General features: G+C 42.4%; 1 protein-coding gene across 3 annotated transcripts in view; it reads right to left on the minus strand.

Annotated features, from left to right (window-relative positions):
• Positions 1–24,388, minus strand: part of adamts17 (ADAM metallopeptidase with thrombospondin type 1 motif, 17) — a 435,095-nt gene that overhangs the window by 136,130 nt on the left and 274,577 nt on the right. For all 3 annotated transcript variants that reach the window (XM_063065786.1, XM_063065788.1, XM_063065787.1), the window contains 2 exons: positions 14,019–14,120; positions 5,748–5,893 (listed from right to left, as the gene is read on the minus strand). In XM_063065786.1, the coding sequence (XP_062921856.1) occupies positions 5,748–5,893; positions 14,019–14,120 (248 nt within the window). The remainder of the gene's footprint in view (positions 1–5,747; positions 5,894–14,018; positions 14,121–24,388) is intronic.

Raw genomic sequence — 24,388 nt, forward strand, 5'->3', positions numbered from 1 at the left:
TTTTATTCTGCATTCTGTTATACTGCCTCGATGCATTTGATCTGTATGAACAGTATGCAAGACAAGGTTTTAACTGTACCTCGGTACACGTGACACTAATAAATAAATTCAATTTCTAATCATAGAGACAGAGCCAGACAGCATAGAATCAGGCCCTTTGGCTGATTTGTTTGTGCCAGCTGTGAATTACTTATCTACGTTAGTCCCTTTTTCTAAGACTCCATGCCATGCATTTCCAATGTTCATCTAAACATGGCTCAATGTTGTGACTGGTTCTGCCTTCACCAACTACTCAGGTAGAATTCCACCCTCTGGGTAAAAAAAAAAATCTTCCTTAAATCCTCTCTAGGTATCCTATCCCATACCACAAATTTCTGCCATTTGGCATGAGGCATCCCTAACAAGGGGGAAAGTTTCTCATCGTGTGCCTTCATTATGCCCCTGATAATTTTCTGGGATTCAACCAGCTGGCCCCTCCACTCCAAAGAAAACAAGACTCAGTAGCTCCTCATAATTGAAACATACTGTCCCAGCCACATCCCAGTGAATTTCCTCTGTCCCCTCCCCAGTGCAACAATGTGTAGGCATAGCAGGCAAGTAACAGCAGCCAGTGAAAGAGGGTGCTAACAGAGGTGGCAAGCCAGTGAAACTTTTGACAGCAGTACACCAAATCTGGAACTGAATTTTCCCCAGCTTTGCTGAATATGAGTGCAATGGGGGTCATTCACCACCTTATATCCGTGAAACTGAATTTCCCACAGTAATGTATGAGAGTACACAGGGAGATCAAAACTGTGCGCTTGTGTGTGTGTGTGTGTGTGTGTGTGTGTGTGTGTGTGGTGGGGGGTGGTGAGGGAGACAGTACAGACAGAGCACTGAGCCTTTAAAATAATATAGTGGGAGCAATGCACAATTAGAGGCCCTATACAAAGCAACACCTCACACTAAGAGCAGAGTACAAAGACAGGACTACATTGAAACAGGGAGATATGGACTCACTGAGTATCATAATGTTGTGCACTCTACACTGTCAGAGGGGCAGTACTGAGGGGAGTAAACATTAACATGGACAGATGGATGCCTGAATAATGTCTCTAGGGCCAGAATCATGCTGGTGAATCTGCACAGCATTCCGTCTAGCTTTATGCACATCCAGTGGTGTAGGGTGCTGGCAGACAGTGACATATCAGGAACATCAACCTCTTCAATCCCAGGAACCTTATTCAAAGAGTATAGAGCAAACCCTCTGGCAGTGTTGCAACAGTGCTGGCTTCCCTCTGATTGTGTTCACGTACAGATAGGGGAGTTCATAGAGCCTGAATACAGAGAGAGACTATCCAGGAACATGTACAAATTTATACAGTCTCTAGTATATGTACAGGTTTATACACAGTCTGTGGAGTCTACAATGGCTTATAGGGAGCCTGCAGTGTATGTACAAGTTTATACAGTTTGTGGTATCTACAGAGGTTTATAGAGAGTGTGCAGTGTATGGATGGGTTTAGAGACAAGTCTGTAATGTATGCATGTTAATAGAGAGTCTATAGTGTATGGGTGGGTTTATACACAGTCTGTAGTGTATGTATGTTTATAGACAGTCTGTAATGTATGGGTGGGTTTATACACAGTATGTAACGTATGTACGTTTATAGAGTGTGTAATGTATGGGTGGCTTGAAACACAGTCTGTAATATATGTATGTTTATAGACAGTCTGTAATGTATGTATGTTTATAGAGAGTCTATAGTGTATGGATGGGTTTAGAGACAGTCAGTGGTGCATGTTGAGGTTTATATACAGTACATGTTGTATGTACGGATGTGTAGAGTCTGAGGTGTATTTAGAGGTTTATAGAGAGGCTGTAGCTTTTTTACATGGTGATGAAGTGGAGAACATCATTGCGCTGATCGACTGTCTGTGCAGTCTTTACATGAGGTGACTTCCTGTGCAGCCTCCAACCCAGAAATCCCTCTCCTCAAATTTTTAGATTCAGGTCAACACTGAAGCCCTTTTTCATTCTCACAAGGATGTCACATTCCTTATCCACATCCCTGTCCATCTTCAGCCTCCACACCTCCAGCCATAGCCCCCATCACTTGATGCCGCTGTCTATCTGGTGAGGTGATGGGAAATGCAGCTTTCCCTGCTCTGAGTGATCTTCCTCTCCCTCCCTGTCAGCAGATTCCTACCCCACAAATGAAATCCACATCAGGGAAGAGGAAGATAGTGATAAAGATAACCAGGAACAGAATTGAAGTTTACTACGACTAATTAAACCACGATTCCAGACCTTTGGTAATTAGTTTATTATTGTCACATGTACAGAGACACAGTAAACAGCTTTTGCTTAAAGTTCAAAGTAAATTTATTATCAAAGTATGTACATATTACAATATCTAATGTTGAAGCTTAAATTGATGTAGGCAGTCAATGGTTGGGAAGATGTGGGAGTCCATTATTAAAGTTGAGGTTTCAGGGTGTTTGGAGGCACATGATAAAAAAGGCCAAGTCAGCTTGGTTTTCTTGAGGGGAAATCTTGCCTGACAAACGTGTTGGAATACTTTGAGGAAATAACAGGCAGGATAGACGAAGGAGAATCAGTGGATATTGTTTACTTGGATTTTCAAAAGGCCTTTGACAAGGTGCCACACAAAAGGCTGCTTAACAAGGTAAGAGCCCATGGTATTATAGGAAAGATACAAGCATGGATGGAAGACTGGCTGGCTGCAGGAGGCAAGGAATGGGAATTAAGGGGGACTTTCTGGTTGGCTGCCAGTGACTAGTGGTGTTCCACACGGATCAGGCTGCTTCTTTTCACATTATAAGTCAATGATTTGGATGATGGATTGGTGGCTTGGTGGCCTCTTTTGCAGACAATACAAAGATAGGTGGAAGAGCAAGTGGTATTGAGGAAGCAGGGAGTCTGCAGCAGGACTTAGACTGATTGGAAGAATGGGCAAAAAAGTGGCAGATGGAATATAGTGTAGGGAGGCTTATAGTCATGCACTTTGATAGAAGAAATAGAGGTGTAGGCTATTTTCAAAAATGCAAAAATCAGAGGTGCAAAGGGACTCCTCATGCAGGATTTCCTAAAGGTTAACTTGCAGTTTGAGTCAGTAGTAAGGAAGGCAAACACAATGTTAGCATTCATTTTGGGAGGAATAGAATATAAAAGCAAGGGCTGATACTGATGCTACTGCACTTGGAGTACTGTGAGCAGTTTTGGGCCCCTTATCTAAGAAAGGATGTGCTAACATTAGAAAGGATCCAGAGGAGGTTCACAAGAATGATCCCAGGCATGAAAAGGCCAACGCACATTATGAGGAGCGTTTGATGGCTCTGGACCTATACTCACTGGAGTTTAAAGTTCAAAGTAAAATAAATAATCAGGGTATATACATGACACCACATACAACCCTGAGATTCTTTTTCTGCATGCATACTTAGCAAATCTATAGAACAGTAACTGTAAGCAGGATCTGTAAACTGTAAACAAACTGTGCAAATGCAGATAACATATAAACAGCAATAAATAATGAGCATGAAATAACAAGGTAAAAAAGTCCTTAAATGAGTGTCCTTTTGTTAAAGAAAATGATGGTTGAGGGGTAGTAACTGTTCTTGAACCTGGTGGTGCAAGTCCTGGGACACCTGTACCTTCTACATGATGGCAGCAGCGAGAAAAACGAATGGCCTGGGTGGTGAGGATCTTTGATAATGGATGCTGCTTTTCTATGGCAATGTTTCATATAGATGTGCTCAATGGTTGGGAGGGTTTAACCTGTGATGTACTAGGCCAAATGCACTATATTTTGTAGGATTTTCTGCCCAAAGGCATTGGTGTTCCCATATCAGGTCATAATGCAGCCAGCCAGCACACTTTCCACCACACATCTATAGCAGCTTGCCAAGGTTTTTGATGATGTATCGAATATCCACAGACTCCTGAGGAAGTAGAGGTGCTGTTGTGCTTTCTTTGCAATTACATCTATATGATGGGTCCAGAAAAGGTCCTCTGAGATAGTGACACTTAGGAATTTAAAGTTACTGACCCTCTCCACCTCTGATCTTCAATGATTACTGGCTCATGGACCTCTGGTTTTCCTCTCCTAAAATCTACAATCAGTTCCTTGGTCTTATTGACATTGAAAGAGAGGTTGTTGTTATTACACCACTTGTTGAAATTTTCATTCTCCCTTCTGTATCCTGATTCATCACCACCTTTGATACAGCCCACCACAGTGGTGTCATCAGCAAACTTGTATATGGTGTTGGAGTTGTACTTAGCCACACAGTCATAGGTGTAAAGTGAGTCGAGCAGGGAGTTAAACACACAACCCTGTGATGCCCCTGTGCTGATGGAGATTCAGGAGGAGATGCTTTTGCCAATCTGAACTGACTAGCGTCTGCAAGTAAGGAAATGCAGGATTCAATTGCACAAGGAGGTATTGAGGCCCAGGACTCGGAGTTTACCGATTAGTTCAGAGGGCACGATAGTGTAAAATGCCAAGCTGTAGTCGATAAAGAGCATTCTGATGTATGCATCTTTGCTGTCCAGACGTTTCTGGGTTGTGTGAAGAGCCAATGCGATAGCATCTGCTGTTGACCTATTGCTTCAGTAGGCAAATTGCAGTGGATCCAAATCACCACTCAGACAGAAGGTAATATGCTTCAACACCAGCCTCTCAAAACACTTCATCACTGTGGATGTCAGTGCCACTGGGTGACAGTCATTTAGACAGGTTACCATGCTCTTCTTGGACACCAGTATGATTGAAGAATGGCAGTGGGGGGCGGGTCTGGTAGCTCATTGAAACCTATCGAATATTGAAAATCCTAAATAGAGTGGAAGAGAAGAGGATGTTTCTTAAAAGTGGGGGAGTCTAGGACCAGAGGGCACAGCCTCAGAATAGAAGGATGTCCCTTCAGAACAGAAATGAGGAGGAAGCTCTTAGCCATGGGTGATGGCTATGGAGGTCAAGTCCTTGGATGTATGTAAAGTGGTGGTTGATAGGTTCTTGATTAGTCAGGGCATCAAAGGTTACAGAGGGAAGGCAAGAGAATGAGGTTAAGAGGGAAAATAAATCAGCCATGATGGAATGGCAGGGCAGATTCGATGGACCAAATAGCCAATTCTGCTCCCATGCCTTAAGGTCTTATTTACAGAAAAAATACAAGAGAATTTATGAAAAACTATACACAAAAAGAGAAAGTCTAACAAACAACCAACCAACATGTAAAGGAAAACAAACTGCACAAATAACAAATAATACTGACAACATGAGTTGCAAAGCGTCCTTGAAAGTGATTCTGTAGGTCATAGAATCGATTCAGAGTAGTGGTGAGTTAAATTATTCACACCAGTTCAGAAGCCTGATTATTGTTGGGTAATATCTGTTCCTGTGGGGGGCGGGGTGGTCTTTGATAATGGATGCAGGTTTCTTGTGGCAGGGCTCAATGGAAATGTATTTAATAGTGGAGAGTGCTTGCCTGCCAACCAGACAGAACATTTCCATACATTAAGTACATCAATGGAAAAGAAAAACAGAAGTCAGAATATAGAGTTACAGTTAAAGTGCAAGGGCATTTTGAACATCTTGGTTTTACAGAATAATTGAAGTGAAAGAGGAAGGTATTGGTTCCACGTGTCCTGGGTTCAGGGTCCCCACATGCATATTCTGAAAGGCAGCCATCTGCTACTCGCACAACAATAAATCAGAGCCCAATTTGTGGTGGAATTAACTTACGGAGGGTTGTCACATTTTCTCTGCCTGAACCTGGCTCCGGTTCCACAGGTGCGGCTACACATACTCCATTGGCTCCAGCTGCTCCAGTCACCATCCACATGGTCAGGGAGTGGCGTTTTGCTGACACACTCCCCTGCCCTGCACCACTTGAATTACAAGACAAATCTGTTGTTAGGAGCTGTACTGCCACACCAGCTGTTTACAGATGCTCTATGTACTGTTCTTATCAGTCCCTCCATTCTCAACTCTGTCCCACCATTTAATCTAGTTCCTTCGTCTGCCTTATAACCCTCTGTACTCCTTAACCTAGCTGATCTCTGAACTGCTGGCACACCAAGTCCAGTCTTCCAAGGCCAAACACGTTTTTGGGTTTCACTGTGAAATAGTCTGGCTCTAGCTTTGATTCTCTCCTCATAGTTGCTCTTGCCATCTGCTGAGGCCCACATACATCAAATCCTTTTCTAAAGCCAAAAACCTAATGAAGAATTGGATATATTTAGCACCTTTCAGAACCATTCTAAGTCACTTTAGAGCCAGTGAGCTTAGTGACTGTCACCTTGATCACCCATCAAACTTCTAAACTCCTGAGGACAGCCTCAGTTTTGCTACCTAATTCGATCTTCTGTGCTTCTGTTACCTTTCTGGTGATCTCATGCTGATCTCTTCCCAGAAAATACAACTTTCTTGAAGGACAAACCCTTGATGCAGAGGCAAAAAATGGTGCAAAGCAATTTAAAAATTTGATCATTAAACAGCCAATAGGCAGATTCAAGAAACATCTCAAGCGGGTACTGGAATGTTGGGAAGTGGTCAAGGTGAGGGATGCAAACGGTAACCGTGGAACAGGGTTTGGATTATGGGGTGAAAGCACTGGCTTTTATTTTCCCAACATTTAGTGCAGGAAAGCCCTTCCGAGAGTCATAGGCTCATTTAGCACTACAGCATAGAAGTATACCCTGCAGTCCATCATACTGAACCGCTATTCCGCCAAATCCCTGGACCACAGTCATCCATACCCTTCCTATTCATGTACTTAAATGCTGAAATTCAACCTGCTTCCAGCACTTCCACTGACAGCTCATTCCACACTCAGGCTACCTTCTGAGTGAAGAAGTTCCCCTTGGGTTCCTCAGATATTTTGCCTTTCACCCTTAACCTATGACCTCTAGCTCTAGTCTCACCCAACCTCATGGAAAAAGCCTGCTTGCATTTACCCTATCTATACCCCTCAAAATTGTGTATACCTCCTTCAAATCCCCCCTTATTCTCTTCATTTTCCACATGGAGTCAAACTGGATTACAATCCAAGCATTCAATTGCTTGGCATTTCTGGCTCACTCATTAGATCAGAGGGCATGGGAGCAGAATTAGACCATTCAGACCATCAAGGCTGCTTCACCATTCAGTCTTAGCCAATTTCCTTTTTAACTCCATTCTCCTGCCTTCTCTCTGTAACTCTCAACTCCTTTACCAACCAAAAACCTAGCACTATGGAGCCATAGAATATTGGAAACAGGTCCTTTGACCCAACTGATCCATGCGGGCCATGATGCCCCATCTAAGCTAATTCCTTTTACCAGCATTTCGCCCATTAACCTATCAAACTCTGAATAAATATACCCAATGATTGGCCTTCACAGCCATCTGTGGCAATGAATCCTACAGATTCACCATCCACTGAATGAAGAAATTCCTGTTTATCTCAGTTTTAAAGGAACACCTCCTTATTCTAAGGCTGTACCCTCAGAATCTAGACTGCCTTACTAATGGAAACATTCCCTCCACGTCCACTCTATCCAGGCTCTTCAGTTTCTAGTAGGCTTCAATGAGATCCCGTTGTTTGTAATGTGAGTTAGGGGTCCAGTGTACAGCCGTGGTGGGCCGGATACATGACTGGATGCTAGAGCTCAGGAACATGAGTGGGTTTGCAACTGGAACTGGGACCTGGAGTCTCTAGGATAATTTCTGCCTCCCTTAAACTCACTGGGTTCACTGGATTTTTATTATAATGCAGGGCAATGTGCAAAATGTTAAATACAGATATGTTTGGTTATCAATATCCCTAATCCAAAAAATCTCCTTGCCTGGCACCACCAAAGTCCTGAGGGTCAGCAGTTCAGGAGATGGGAATGAGATAGAGTTGCCCATGATTTCCCAAAGAAAGACATTCATGAGAACTGAAAAAGAGGCATTCTACAGTGAGGACTCAGGTTTGTATGAACTGGTGTTAAGTAACTTGTGCTCTTCTCACACTGCTGCCCAACTCCAAATCCCAGTGATTCAAAGATGCAACACACACAAAATGCTGTAGGAGCTCAGCAGGCCAGGCAGCATCTGTGGAAAAGAGTACAGTCGGTATTTCAGGCCGAGACCCATTAGCAAGGACTGGAGAACCTGCTGAAGGGTCTTGACCTGTAACATCAATTGTACTCTTTTCCATAGATTCTGCCCGGCCTGCTGAGTTCCTCTGGCATTTTGTGAGTGTTGCTTGGATCTCTAGCACCTGCAGATTTTCTCGTTCACAATTTGATTCAATGATGGTTCATTTTCAAATTTTACATGAAACTCCTTTGCAAAGCAAAACTGAACCATTTCTCTGTCTGAGCTCTAGGAATGACTCCCCCCGAGCTCTTTGTTGTAAAATAGCATTCCATCCTTTAAGTTCCAGTCTGCAGGACTTAAAATTTCATTAACATTTATAATTATTTTGTTGTATCTTTCTGCTGGCTATTATTAATTCAGGGGCTTGGACCCTCAAATCTCTGAGCACCAGTTCTCTCCCCCTATGACTTCTGCCATCAAAAGCATGACAAGCTGTGCCTCAGCAAAGATAGTCCTATGTGTGAAACCCAACTTACATTTGATTCCGTTACATCAGCTGCAGAATTTCACCTTAAACAGGCCTCTAAAAAGACATCAGTGAACCTTGACTGTACTTGGCATGGGTTCAGCAAGGGTCAGACAGGCAAAGCACAGGAACAGGGGCCTCAGGGTTTGCATTAAAAGTTATTCAAACACTTGGAAGCCTGCATTTTCATTGCTGGAGGATTTGGAGGGAGGGAGGCAGAGTTCAGCACAAGGACACTTCTTTCCACACCACACGTTGCGGAATAAACTTCTGAGGGCGGTGCCCTGGGCAGCGGCTGCCTGTCCCAACATCTGGCACTGTGGCTCTGCCTGGTATCGAGATGGGGAACGGGTTAAAAAGGGCATCCCACCTCCAGGTCACGAACCTGGTTCTTAGGCAAAACACACCCAACTCTTCTTCAGTGGCAGCTCTTTTGCTCCTACGTTCCTGCTCCTAGTGCTACATCTTGTAACAAATGAACAAAACATCCCTGCAGTGGGTAGAACACAGAGCCACTGGCTTCAATCCCGCACTAAACTCTGCTCCTTGATTTCCAGTTCAGAAATTGTCCTTGAGAGGACTGACACAGTGGCTGAGCTGGTCGAGACACTGCTTCACTGTAGCACACACCCACTCCTGATCGCTCCTGATGTGTGGGTGAGTGGGAGAATCTGGGACAGTTGATGGGAATACAGGGAGAATAAAATGTAGGATTAGTATAAATGGGTGGCTGATGGTCTGTGTGGACTCACTGGGACAAAATGCCTGCTTCTGTGCTGTATGACACTATGACACAACGTATTACAAAAATATGGACTGAATTGGAATCAGTAATTGGTTTATTATTGTCACAAGTACTGAAATACTCTCAGTGACCACTTTATTAAGTAGCTCCTGTACCTAATAAAGTGGCCACTGAGTGTATGTCCGTGGTCTTCTGCTGGCTGAAGCCTATCCACTTCAAGGTTCAACATGTTGTGCATTCAGAGAAGTTCTTGTGCACACCACTGCTGTAATGCGTGGTTATTTGAGATACTGCCTCCTTCCTGTCAGTTTGAACCAGTCTGGCCATTCTCCTCTGATCTCTCTCATTACCAAGGGATTTTTGCCCACAGACCTGGCACTCACATGATTTTTTTTTGTTTCTTGCACCATTCTCTGTAAACTCTAGAAACTGTTGTGCGTGAAAATCCCAGGAGATCAGCTGTTTCTGAGAGACTCAAACCACCCCGTCTGGCACCAACAATCATTCCACTGTTAAAATCACTTAGATCACATTTCTTCCTTATTCTGAACAACGACTAAACCTCTTGACATTGTCGCATGCTCTTATGCATTGAGTCGCTGCCACGTGATTGGCTGATTAGATATTTGCATTAATGAGCATGTGTACAGGTGGAACTAATAACGTGGCTGCTGAGTGTAGAACAGTACAGCTGAATACAGGCCCTTTGACCTACCATGTTGTGCCAATCTTCTAACCTACTCTAAGATTAATCTAACCCTTCCCTTCTACACAGCCCTCCACTTTTCTTTAATCCATGTGCTGATCTAAGAGACTCTTCAATCTCCCTAATGCCTCTGCCTCTACCTCCACCACAAGCAGTGTGGTTCATGCGTTCACCACTTGCTATGTAAAATACCTACCACTGACTTCTCCCTATATATTTCACCAATTGCCTTAATATTATGCTCTCTCATATTAGCCATTTCCGTCCTGTCTACTCTATTTATCTTATTATTTTATACATCACAATCATGTCACCTGTCATCCTCCTTTGCTCAAGGAGAGAACATTAGCTTGCTCAACCTCTCCTCGTAAGACATGTTCTCTAGACCAGACACCATCCTGATAAATCTCCTCTGTGACCTCTCTAAAATTACAACAATTACATTTAAGAAGTACCATTGCTGTTATAGATTGGTCCCAGGTTCTTTCCTCCACAGACGCTCAGCTCCAGCAGATTGATTGTTGGTCCAGATTCCAGCATCTGCAAACTCTTGTGGCTGTCTATCTTTGCGGCAATTCCTTTCCTTGGGAAACAACTTTCCAGCCAGTCACCTTCTGAATTCTCAATTTTCCAGATCTTCAGTATTAAACACTAGTGCATTAGGTCAAAACAATGCCTCTTGTCTGCCCAATCACCCTCTCCAACACGTTCATTATTGTCTGTGGGTGGCCACTCCAGAAAGTGGCAGAGTCACCTGGCAATTTTTAATTAATGCACTTTAGTTTGTTTAGTTATGTGTAATTCATCTGTAGATTTTATCCTTATTTTCCTAAGCTATTGTGTGTTATGTGTACTACTGTGCATTACAGCCTGGTCCAGAAAACTGTTGTCTCATTGCCTCACAAGCTTTCTTGTCAAAAACGTTCTAATGTTCTCATTTGACAGTAGTTAAATGACAATAAACATTACATAACTTCACTTGACACTGGATGAGGAGGAATTTTCTCTCTCAGAAGTTTGTGAATCTTTGGAACTCTCTACCCAGGAAGCTGCAAGAGACTAAATTACTAAATATATTCAAGCCAAATACAGAGTGGTATTTGGTCTAAAGAGAAGTTCAAGTTTATGTAGAACAGGCAGGAAAGTGGAGCTAAGGCTAAGATTTTGTAGAAAGGTGGAGCAAGTACAAATAACCAAACATCAGCACATGTTCTTCATTTTAGACCATAAGATATAGGAGCAAAAGTAGGCCATTTGGCCCATCGAATCTGATCCGCCATTCAATCATGGGCTGATCCAATTCTTCTAGTCATCCCCACTCGCCTGTCTTCACTCCATACCCTTTGATGCTCTAACTAATCAAGAACCTATCTATCTCTGCCTTAAATACACCCAATGACTTGGCCTCCACAGCCGCTCGTGGCAACAGATTCCACAGATTTACCACCCTCTGACTAAAGTAATTTCTCCGCATCTCAGTTCTAAATGGACGTCCTTCAATCCTGAAGTCAGGCCCTCTTTTTCTAGAATCCCTTACCATGGGAAATAACTTTGCCATATCTAATCTGTTCAGGCCTGTTAACATTCTGAATGTTTCTATGGGATCCCCCCTCATTCTCCTGAACTCCAGGGAATACAGCCCAGGAACTGCCAGATGTTCCTCATACGGTAACCCTTTCATTCCCTTGCTGTTCAGCCCAAGCGTAAGACGGTGGGAGGGTGGGTGCCTGTGTGATCATCTCAGGTGGGTTCTGGTGAAGAGAGGTTCCCCCTCTCCCACATACTAATATGCTGGATCATCACATCAGCACCTGCAGCTGAGAACTAATCTTCAAATCCCTTAGAATCCTCACATAATAAATAATTTAAAATAATTCACTAGTGTAACCTTCTAATTTATTGCCTGGACTCTGCACTTCTTACCTCCTGCTGTTCCAGACCACTCACTCCTAATATCTTAGACAACTGTTAGCACTCGAACAATTACATTTAACAAGTACCATTGCTATTATAAATTGGTCCAAGATTCTTCAGAGGTTTGACATATAAGGTAATATTAAGGCAAAGAATAACATTTTACTGATTGAACAAGATTGTTTGTGAGTTAGAGCACATTCAGCAAAGGTTTAAATCAGCTCATGTTACTGAGGGTGGAGATGCAGAAAATCACTGGAATAGATTGCACTATAGGCAGAGGCTCGTAACAAGTAGAATCACTTCCAAGTGCTACCCTCTCCCCTTTCGTACACACACCGCCATATTGATGTATTTAACGTTCATCATTACAGTTACTGTCCAAAGAGGTTACAGCCTGCAGTTTGCATGGTGTTTTTTTTCACAAATAATGGGTCAATCTGGGTGAAACTTAATAAATAGCAGAACACTGAGTGTAAATACCTTGGGTCATATCCAGATGAAAGTCAAATAAACTGCAGTTAATGTAAATTTGAAATAGTTTTGACAAAGGGTCACAGACCCAAAGCGTTGATTGTTTCTCTTTCCACAGCTGCTGCCTGACCTGTTGAGATTTTACCACCATTCTATGGTTTTAAGTTCGTTCAAACCAGCCAGAATCTTTTTTACAGGTTTGGTAGTCTCTGCATCCAGAGAAAGCAAGTGTCCTCTTATTCTGTTAGGAGGGAGTTATTACCTCGGCCACCTGCACTGCAGCCATTTAAAAACTAAAGTAGATAGCATTGTACTAATCAATTCTTCTACCCCATTGTTGTAGAAATTACTAACAAGGGAATGCCTTGTTTTCTTGCAAACCTACAACATTTGAAAGTTTTAATCACCAATTACATTATTTTTCAGGTCTGATTCACGAGCATTACTGTTGTAGTTTCTTGTGTTGAATTTTGGTCAAGTTTTGTGAAAAAGCCCACAAAACTATGTATTCTGTGGGCATTTTGCCACCAGGACCCCAGGTAGAAAATCCTGAGTGCCAAGTCTGAGCGAACATTCACAAGAAAACATAATATACAGTTGAGAAGAATATTTCAATTCTGAGGGGCAGAAATAGAGCAGATTGTCAAAATCTTCTTCCCATGGTAGGGATACTAAAAACAAAGGCTGGGAGGTAAGAATTTCAAAAGGGATCTGAAGAGAAAGTTGTTTTTTTTATCAGTGAGTGGTCAATATCTGGAACATACTGCAAGAGGAAGTCATGGAGTTGGATATATTTACGATGTTTAAGTAAGATTTTGAAAGGTGTTTAAATAAGCAAGGCAGAGATGGATATGCTCCTCATGCAGGCAGATAGTATGAGTGCAGATGAGCATAAAGGGTAGTTCTGAACATGATGGGCCAAAAGGCCTATTTCTGCACAAAATGTCTGTGACTTGGACTGAGAGGCAGGAGCTGGGATCTGACACTGGGAGAGCCAGCAGGCCCAATGGACAGAAAAAAAAGAACATCTGTTTTTCATCGTCTGAGTTTTGGAGGCAAGTACCATCATTTCAACTTCAACTATTAATTCAATTGGAGCTCTTCTTTCCCTAACAGAAACTCTTTTTAAACAGAGTTTCTTTTAGTTCATGATCAGGTGAGAAACCGGCAATCATTGAAGCTACATGGGGGAGGAGATGGGAGCAGGTGTTAGAAGCAATTTGTGAGAAAAAAATGTCAATTTATAGTCTATGATTCAGGCGGATGGCGATCACTAGCCATGAGCACAGTGCTCCAGAAAGTGGGAGGGATGACAGAGGCATAGACATGTTCTCTCAAACAGAACAGCAAGCAGAAGGAACTAGAGCTGGATGCAACGGAAGAGATTCTGCAAGAAACGAGGGAAGAATCAGATGGGAAAATAATTTTCTGAACAACACGTAGTTTGTTCTCTCTATATCCACCTTACCAGGCTTTCTGGAACAGAGTGGCAGGGAGTGACAGGTTAATGTTAAATCTATGGCTCTCTCACACAAATACATGGCAATACTAAATCTAATGGAGCACTTTTGGTCTTTAACTCACTTTGTCAACACCACACTCTGTCCCATCTAGCGGAGGATCCAATTTTGTTTTGCATGGTAAGTCTTCTTCCACCAGACACCAGAGACCAGAGCACATCGTATGCTGAAATAAAAGGAGATTCTATGGTTAGATGTGAGATCTATGTCATATCTCCAATCTGTCATTAAACCAATCAACAAAAACAATAATCACACCCTTAAATACAATTTCCCATTCTCCAAGAACATCTATAAATCTGAATAATTACAAATATGCATAAACAATAATATTGTTGGTTGGTCACTAGTGATTGGAATCTCCACAACCCAGAGGCGGGGACTTGTTGTATCACTTTATTAGACATACTCAAAAATTAACTTAATTCTATCCATACAGATCCCTTAGTATTTCTACTAAACAGAAAACAACTTCTGAGTTCCCCTTCACATCTATTGCAAATCTAAACATAACCACAACTAAGAGGTCCATTGGCAAAATGGTGTCATGAATTAAGCCAAGGAAACATTAGGTAGCTGATGGACAGAACTTGCTAATTACCAGCCAGCAACCATCAACCATTACCCATTATCCAACAGTCATCACCCAAAGGCCTTCATCCAAATACCACCACCAAATGACATGACTCAATATGCATTGCCCAATAACTGTCACCAATAACCAACCTCCAATGACCACCAACCAGCACGAGATTCAAGTATCTCTTAACTATCAGACCTTATGAGCAATGGGATAGCCGATTCTGGAGGATGACTCCATTCAGACATGAAGATGAAGAGCTGGATTTATGAGGCTTGCAGAGAGATCTGTCTCTTCTGGAGCACAAAATGAAAGAAAAATTTACCTTCTGGGCATTATTCGGCTGCTTCGCAGGTTTCAGTCTCAGAACCTCTTCAAGATGATGTTTGGTTCTGGGTGCTCCCGTCATAACTTTGTAAGACATTATACAACCACTAGCTGTGTGCGAGTACGTTCCTGGCACTAACGCACAGGTTCCAGCAGGCAAGAAGACTAAAAACTTCACAGAAGTGGCACAGAACATTAATATCCCAAGATATTTTCACTGTACCTGTGACAATAATAAAGCACTTTATCAAGTTACCAAGTACCACTTTCCTGCACTAATGCCCATATTTCTATCTCCCTCGCAGATACGAAGAACTCTGCTGTAAATATACTCAACAACTGAACCTCTGTTCCTGAAGGACAGAGAGAAGGATGTGGACATATATAGTCCCTTCCAGGAACCCAGAACCCATAAACTGTTGAACAAACAATTAAGTGCAATGTAGGAAATATGGGGGGGGGGGATTGTTATTCATCAAGTTTTTCATGAGATAATCATGTGACTACCATACTTAACTGGTTCCAAACTGAGGTGGCAGCAGAGACCACATTTGTGGATCTAAAGTTACATTTACACTATTTCAGATAAGACAACGTTCTTTTTATTAGAAACCAAATGAGAACTTACAACATTCTAGAAGATTTGTAGTCATTCTAACTGAGACCAGTTTTAAATTCCATTTAGATACCTGAACTGATCTTAAATAAAGGGTCTCAAAATAACAGGTTGGCCGTTCAAGACTGAGGCGAAGGACTATTATTCCAGTGGGGTGGGGGAGAATCATTCAAATTTACTACTTAAGGGGGCTGCAGAGGTTCAGTTGCTGAGTGTATTTACAATAGGGTTCTCCATATTTACAAAGAAGATAGAGGTATGGGAATAGTATAGGAAAGTGGCACTGAGATAGCTTGGTAAAGTGGTTTATTATTGTCACAAGTACTGAGGTACAGTGATGAACTTTGTTTTGCATGCCATCCATACCGATCATTTCATCACATCAGTACACTGAGGTAGGACAAGAGAAAACAAAACAGAATGTAGAATAAAGTGATATAGTTATAGAGAAAGTACAGTGCAGGCAGGCAATGAAGTGCAAAGCCACATTGTGTGGTTAGAAGTCCACCTTATTGTATAAGGGGACTGATGAAGAGGATAAAGATCAGCCTTGGACTTACTGAATATCTCAATGGCCTGCTCCTGCTCCTTTTGAGTTTTGCTTCATTTGTACATATCAAGACCCCATAAGAATCAAAACCATATAACGTACCAGGTAACACCTGTCCTGCTGTCTTTAGGAGTATGTGCATATGCATCCCAGTATCCTTCTTATCCTACCATCCATTGTGCCCTGTTGGCCCTTTCTGAATGTACTACCTCTAGTTTAAATTCTGTTTGCCACTTGTACACCTGCCCAGAAGGTTCATCAGCACCTGAAAAGAGTGGGTCAGTCTACACATTTGCTACTCTATCATTGAGTAAGATCATGTCTGAACTTTCACCGCAGTGTCACTTCTTCTAAATTTCTATTTTCTTCAGATATAGACTGGAGAGAATTCTAATCGGTTCCATCGCAGTCTGTTATGGAGCTTCTAATGCACAGCATCTCAAGAGGTGGCAGGGGTGCTGAAGACTCTGCCAGTTCCATCATAGGCACAACCATCCTCGCCATCGAGGACATCTTCAAGAGGCAGAACCTTAAGAAGTAGGCATCCACTATTAAAGACTGTTACTGTTTGGGACATGCCCTTTTCGTGTTACTGTCATTGGAGGAGGAAGGAGAGGAGGTTCAAGACCCACACTCAATATTTCAAGAATAGCTTCTTCTGCTCCTTTCATCAGATTTCTGAACAGTTCGTGAACCCTTGACTACGACCTCATTATTTGTCTTTTGTACTATTTGTAATTTACAGTAATTGCTATTCCTACAGCCTACTGCTAATGCAAAACAACAAATTTCAAAACATGTCAGTGGTAATAAGCCTGATTCTGATTTCCTGCACTAACCCTATATCCCTCCGCTCCTCTAATATCCAAAATCCAATCTCTCTCTCTCCCTCTCTCCTCTCTCATAGGCTTTTTTCCACAATGTCATTCATTGCATCCTGGGAAATGGTTTATCATGGCCTCAAAATTTAAGTTCAAATCATTTATCTATATCACAAAACTGTCTTCCAAAGTCCCACTTCATAGAACCCCAAGTCTCTAAACACATGCCAACTATTAGCTTTTCCTTTCAGCCCACCGAGCCAATTTTAATTAATTCTCATTTCAATCCTATGGGCTTTGATCAGCCTGCCATGTGTCCTTTCCCAATGCTGTTTCCTGCTGCCTCTTGGATTTCTCCCAAAAATTTGTCCATCAGTGATGTTATGCTATGTTATGATAGTCCGCAGCTAGTTGATCTATTCCATCCTTGATAGAATCAGTGGCCAAGTAACTGAGATTGTGCCACCGAACAGAATGACTTCAGTTTCTCATTAGTTACTTGGTGGAAAACTTTCTACAAAAATTGAATCTTTCATTGAAAGGCCTGGAATGAGTGGATGAGGAGAGCATGTTTCCTTTAGTAGGAGAGACTAGGAGCACAAAATAAAGGGATGACTCTTCAAAACAGCGACGAGGGGAAATTTACTCAACTGGTAGGTGGTGAACTCATAGAAATTGTTGCCACAGGGGTTGTGGAGGCCTAATCATTGGGTGTACTTAAAGCAGAGATTGGTAGGTTTTTGATTGGCAGGGGTTATGTGGAGAAGGTAGGAAAATGAGGTTAACAAAAAATAGCCATGACTGAATGGTGGAGCAGACCTGATGAGCTGAATAACCCAACTTTCTCTTGGAGGTTCATGTCAGCTGGGTCCTGATGCTCTTGGAGATGTTATCGAAATTCTGAGATTTATGGATTGGACTGTAGTTCATATTGGCCTCTTTCAGTTCTATGTTTCTTTTGTGTTCTTGCCCATTCTCTCTTGCTGCCGACTGGCAGGCTGGGAGTTTGGGGTTTGATGTTCTGATTTGTTAGTTTTCGTGTGTGGGGGCGTTGGGGGTGTTTGGGCTTTGCGAGCTTTTGTTTCTTTATCTTTTTATGCGGGGGGGTTGCAACTAGAGGGTGGGGGGTATTGATGTCTTTCTTTCAACTACTTCTATGCTTTTCTTATTTGTGGCAATCTGGAGAAGACAAATCTCAGAGATGTATTGCATACATACTTAGATAATTAAATGAACCTTCGAATTTTGCTCCTATAGTCTACAGTCTCTTCAGAAATGCATCTCAGGTAGTCTGGCAACACAGTGGGTAGGTTACACAAGGGAAATAAATGGTGATGGAATAAATCAGGGGGTAATCGGTTTGCACAGTTTTTTCTGAATCAACACCTTCAGGAGAACATAGCTGAAAAATGTGTCCTCCTGGCCTCATCAGTAAGGGTGTAGGAGCAGTTAGTGAAGGAAACTCTCTAAGAGAGGAAAGAAAATGTATTGTGGTCCCAACCATCTAGAGATCAGAGGAAGTACAATATGATAACCAGACGCACCTCTAATAACCGATGGCACTGGAATGCCCTGACTTTGACAATTTTTGCATCTCTGCTACTTGTGGGATTGTGCAGAAACTCTTTAACACAGTTTTAAAATAAGTGAAGTTATTTTAAAAACACTTTGTCAACAGTAAGGAGTTCAGGAAACCTGATGTCTGAGGCACCAGAAAAAGCAGGCGGAAAGGCAAGAGTCCGATTGAATCTACCAACAGTTTTCTGTTCTGCAGCACTTTATATTCCCTCACTTCATCATTTTTCTTCACTGCCTGTCGCAGCTCATTAATTCTTTCAAATAGACTTGCCAACAAACTAGTTTTCTAATGTAGAGAATGAAAGCATTAGGGAACAGATTCTTCACCCTGTGAGTGTAGTTCTTCAATGACTTGCTCATCCTGGTCTAACCTCCAGCTACTACAGCCTGCTCCACAACAGCTGATATCCAGAACTTTTGAAAGGAAAGAATAGACTTGAGGTTTCATGTTTCCTGATGAGAGCTTCTTGTGTTCAAGGCTCTTTGCCAGGAAAGGGATATTGTACATGAAATCCATGCATATGTACTCAATTAACCGTTGCAGTCAATGAGTGATATACAACTTGCATTGTGGCTGCAGAAGGAGCTGAAGCTGGAGCTGGTCTGAAGCAATTCTAACATTGTTTGATGGCACCAGTATACAACACTCCCTCAGTCAACATCTTCTAGCTTTCACCTTAAATGGGTTTCTGGGACTGTTAGTGCCTGCGATTTACAGTTTGAAGATCATTTAAGTGATCCAGCATTTTGCTGTCTTCAAGAAGATTCCAGGAAGCGAGCGTGTACTCAGACAGCCTCGATGCAAAGAAACTTCGAGACACTTTGACTCCATTTTGCCGTTTAAAGCATCCGTTAATCGCCGATTGAGACACGGAGGGAAAGGCAGAAGGCAAGCAAGAGTTTCAGCACTGACTGCTTTCCCTTTGATCGCCCCCCAGGAAAGAGTCTGTGAATGGCCTGTCACTGTGTGGCTCACTGTGGCAGGCGGTATGCCTCTCTGCCTCGTATGGTGTCCCCCTCTTTCGACGAATATCAGTGATATCGTAGGATGGTATCGTGGTTCTGCATTTATAGACTGTGGACTTTTTCAGACTCATGGTTTTTATATTCTCTGTTTGTTTTTAATCAACTATTCATTGTTGTGAAGGGGCGGGTGTTTGGGGGTTATGTTCTGCTAGTATTCTCTTAGTTTTTGTGCAGGGGAGGGGTTGTTTTCGGGGGCCAATGTTCCTGTGTTGGGAAAGGGGGGTTTTGGGGGCTGGGTTGATGATCAAGATGCCATTTGTTTTTGTACCGGGAATGTGTTTGATGTTTCTCTCTGAATAACTTTCATATTCTTTCTCATTTTCGTGGCTATCTGGAAAATACAAATTTCAAGTTGCATGTAGATACATGCTTTGATAATAAATGAACCTTTGAACCTTTTGCCTGTAATGAGAATATAGGATAAGTTGTAGATTCACAGGGAGATGCATCAGGAAAACAAGCCCACCAGCCCAGAATGTCCACACCAATCATCCACCTCTTATTGTACACTAATTCGGCTTTTAATTCTTCACACACTCTCCTCAATGGACCCATGATTCTACAAATTGCATACACTAGGGGACAATTTACAGTGCACCTACTAAACATCTCTGGGTTGTGGGAGGAAAACGGAGACCCAGAGGAAAGCAGGCAGAACATGCAAACTCCACCCAGGAAGCACCTGGGGTCAGGACTGAACCCGTGTCTCTGGTGCCGAGAAGCCACCTTTGTACTAGCTGCCACACTGTGCTGCTCAAGGGCTGCCTGGCTGGCTCTTGTTTTACCCGTGGTCTGGCATTGCTTCATCTTCAGGTAGATGTACCTCAGGGGTGCGTGCTTAGCCCACTGCTCTACTCTCTGTATACACATGACTGTGTGGCTAGGCATAGCTCAAATACCATCTACAAATTTGCCGATGATACAACTATTGTTGGTAGAATCTCAGGTGGTGGCGAGAGGGCATACAGGAGTAAGATATGCCAACCAGTGGAATGGTGCCGCAGCAACAATCTGGCACTCAACGTCAGTAAGACGAAAGAGCTGATTGTGGACTTCAGGAAGGGTAAGATGAAGGAACAGATACCAATCCTCATAGAGGGATCAGAAGTGGAGAGAGTGAGTAGCTTCAAGTTCCTGGGTGTCAAGATCTCTGAGGATCTAACCTGCTCCCAACATATCGATGTAGTCATAAAGAAGGCAAGACAATGGCTATACTTTATTAGGAGTTAGAAGCAATTTGGCATGTCAACAAGTACACTCAAAAACTTCTATAGTTGTACCATGGAGAGCATTCTGACAGGCTGCATCACTGTCTGGTATGGAGGGGCTACTGCACAGGACCGAAAGAAACTGCAGAAGGTTGCAAATCTAGTCAGCTCCATCTTGGGCACTAGCCTACAAAGTACCCAGGACATCTTTAGGGAGCGGTGTCTCAGAAAGGCAGTGTCCATTATTAGAGACCTCCAGCGCCCAGGGCATGCCCTTTTCTCACTGTTACCATCAGGTAGGAGATAGAGAAGCCTGAAGACACACACTCAGTGATTCAGGAACAGCTTCTTCCCCTCTGCCATCTGATTCCTGAATGGACTTTGAAGCTCTGGACACTACCTCACTTTTTTTAATATACAGTATTTCAGTTTTTGCATATTTTTTAATAATCTATTCAATATACATAATTGATTTACCTGTTTATCATTATGTTTTATTTAATTTATTATTATTTTTTCTCTGCTAGATTATCTATTGCATTGAACTGCTGCTGCTATGTTAACAAATTTCACATCCTATGCCGGTGATAATAAACCTGATTCTGATGTCCACCTCATTCCCACAGAATCAGAATTAAAATTAGGTTTATTGTTATTAACTCAAATCATGAAATGTGTTGTTTTTGTGCCAGCAGTACATTTGCAGGCATAACAAACTACTATAAATTATAATGCAAATAAATAAGTAAATCAATAATGAAAAAGGCAAATTGGAAGGTAATGTGCCATTGGGTTGACACACCGTTCAGAAATCAGATGGCAGAGGGAAAGAAGCTGTTTCTAAAACAATGTGTGTGTCTTCAGGCTCTTGTTCCTCCCCCTATTGGTAGTAACGAGAGGAGGGCATGTTCTAGATGGCGAGGTTCCTTAATTATGGATGTTGCCTTCTTGAGGCATCATCTCTGCAAGATATCCTCGATGACAAGGAGAACTGCGCCTGTGATGGAGCCGGCCAAGTCTACAACCCTCTGTATATTAGCACCTGCACACTAGATGCAACCAGTCAAAATGCTCTCCGTGGTCGACCGGTAGAAATATGTTCGAGTCTTTGTGACATACCAAATCTCAAACTCTCAATGACGTATAGCAGCTTTTTTCGTGATTGCATCAAATGGTGGCCCAGGGCAGATCCTCTGAGATGTTGATGTTCAGGAACTGAAAGCTACTGACCCCTAAATGAGGACTGGTGTGTGTTCGCATAACTTCCCATTCCTGATCCACAATCAGTTCCTTGGTCTTGCTGATGTTGAGTGCAAGGTTTTTGTTGCAACACCACCTGACCAGCTGACCTATTTTGCTTCTCATCACCATCTGAGATTCTGCCAGCAACAGTGATGTCATTGGTAAATTTATAGATGATGCTTGAACTATGCCTAGCATCATTCAATCGTAAACATGTACAGTCCTTGTACAAAAGTATTCAACCCACCCCTCCAGAAGTTTTCATGTTTTATTGTTTTACCACATTGAATCACAGTAGATTTAATTTGGCTTTTTTTTTTATGCTGATCAACAGAAAATGACTCTGCTGTGTCAATTTGATCTCAATTAATTACAAATATAAAACACAAAATAATTGATTACGTGTAGTCACCCCCTTCAAGTCAGTGTTTAGTAGATGCACCTTTGGCAGTAATTACAGCTTTAAGTCTGTGAGGATAGGTCTCTATCAGCTTTGCACATCTGCACACAGCAATATTTCCCATTCTTCTTTACAAAACTGCTCAAGTTCAGTTAGCTTGCATGGAGATCATGAGCGAAAAGCCCTTTTCAAGTCCAACCACGGACTAACAATTGGATTGAGGTCTGGACTCTGACTTGGTCACTCCAGGACATTAACTTTGTTGTTTTTAAGCCATTGCTCTGTAGCTTTGGCTTTATGCTTGGTGTCATTGTCTTGTTGAAAAACAAAATTTCTCCCAAGTCGAAGTTCTCTTGCAAACTGCATTAAGTTTTCCTCCAGTATTTCCCTGTATTTTGATGCATTCATTTTACCCTCTACCTTCACAAGCCTTCCAGGGCCTGTTACAGTGAAGCATCCCCACAACATGATGCAGTCACCACCATGCTTCACAATAGGGATGGTGTGTTTTTGATATGTGCGGTCTTTGGCTTATGCCAAACATAGCGTTTAGTTCAATGGCCAAAAAGTTCAAATTTGGTTTCATCAGACCATAGAACTTTCTTCTAGCTGACTTCAGAGTACCCACGTGCCTTCCGGCGAACTCTAGTTGAGATTTCATGAGAGTTTTTTTCAACAGTGACTTTCTCTTTGTCACTCTCCCATCTCAGCCACTGAAGCTTGTAACTCCTCCAAAGATGTCATAGGTCCCTTGGTGACCTCCCTTACTAGTTCCCTTCTTGCATGGTCACTCAGTTTTTGAGGGCAGCCTGCTCTTAAGCAGATTTACAGCTGTGCCAAATTCTTTCCACTTTTTGATGATTGACTTAACTGTACTCCAAGGGCTATTCAGTGACTTTGGAATTTTGTTGTAACCATCTCCTAACTTGTACTTTTCAATAATCTTTTTGCAGAGTTGCTTGGAGTGTTCTTTTGTCTTCATGGTGTAGTTTTTGCCAGGATACTGACTCACCAGCAGATGGAACTTCCAGATATGTATTTTTACTACAGTCAATTGAAGCATCTTGACTGCACACACGTGATCTCCATTTAACTAATTATATGACTTCTAAAACCAATTAGCTGCACCAGTGATGAGTTGGTGTGGCATATTAAAGGGGGTAAATACTAATGCAATCAATTATTTTGTGTATTATATTTGTTATTAATTGAGATCACTTTGTAGAGATTTGTTTGCAGTTTGTCACGAAAGAGTCCCTTTCTGTAAATCAGTGTCAAAAAAAGCCAAATAAAATCCACCGTGACTCAATGTTGTAAAACAATAAAACATGAAAACTTCTGGGGCGGGGTGGGGGGATACTTTTTATAGGCACTCTATCTATGAGGCACCATTTTCCAGGTGGGACAGGACAGGACAGGACAGAACGGATGGCAGAGGCCATGGTATTGTTAGTGAACCAATTTGGGTGATAAGGAAATGGAAAAGGCCCATTCTAGCAGGAAGATGGGATTTAATGTGATCCAAAACCAGCCACTCAAAGCACTTCGTTACTGTTAAGGTCACTGCCACAGGACAGTAGTCACTAAGACGGGTTACTGTCACCCTCTTGGGCACCAGGCTGATGATAGCTACTTTGAAGACTGCATGAACAGTCCAGAGAGATATTGAAGATATCTGTTAAAACCTCAGGTAACTGGGCTACACAGTCCCTCAGCACCCAATCAGGTATGTTATCAGGACCTGTTGCTTTACATGGGTTGAACCCCTTCTCACATCAGCTACGGCCAGGTGGAGTGCCTGCACCTCCAGGAGGAAGGGGGATCTTCCTCGCTGGTACATCATTCTGTGCATCAAACAGTGTATAAAAGCTTATCAGTAAGAGATGTGTCCCTGTCATTGTCATGCAGGTCTGAATGCTTTGCCATATGCACTTCTATCTCTGGTGTCACAGAAACGGCTGTAAATTAATCCTGTTTGCCTTCCTGATGTTGTGGGACAATGCAGCTCTTGCTGACCATAGAGCAGTCTTATTCCCCAAACTGAAGGGGGCACCCTGATCCCTCAGCGGTGCCTGGAACTCTGCTG

The sequence above is a fragment of the Mobula hypostoma genome, chromosome 13 (genome assembly GCF_963921235.1).
Source record: "Mobula hypostoma chromosome 13, sMobHyp1.1, whole genome shotgun sequence".
Lineage (NCBI taxonomy): Eukaryota > Metazoa > Chordata > Chondrichthyes > Myliobatiformes > Myliobatidae > Mobula > Mobula hypostoma.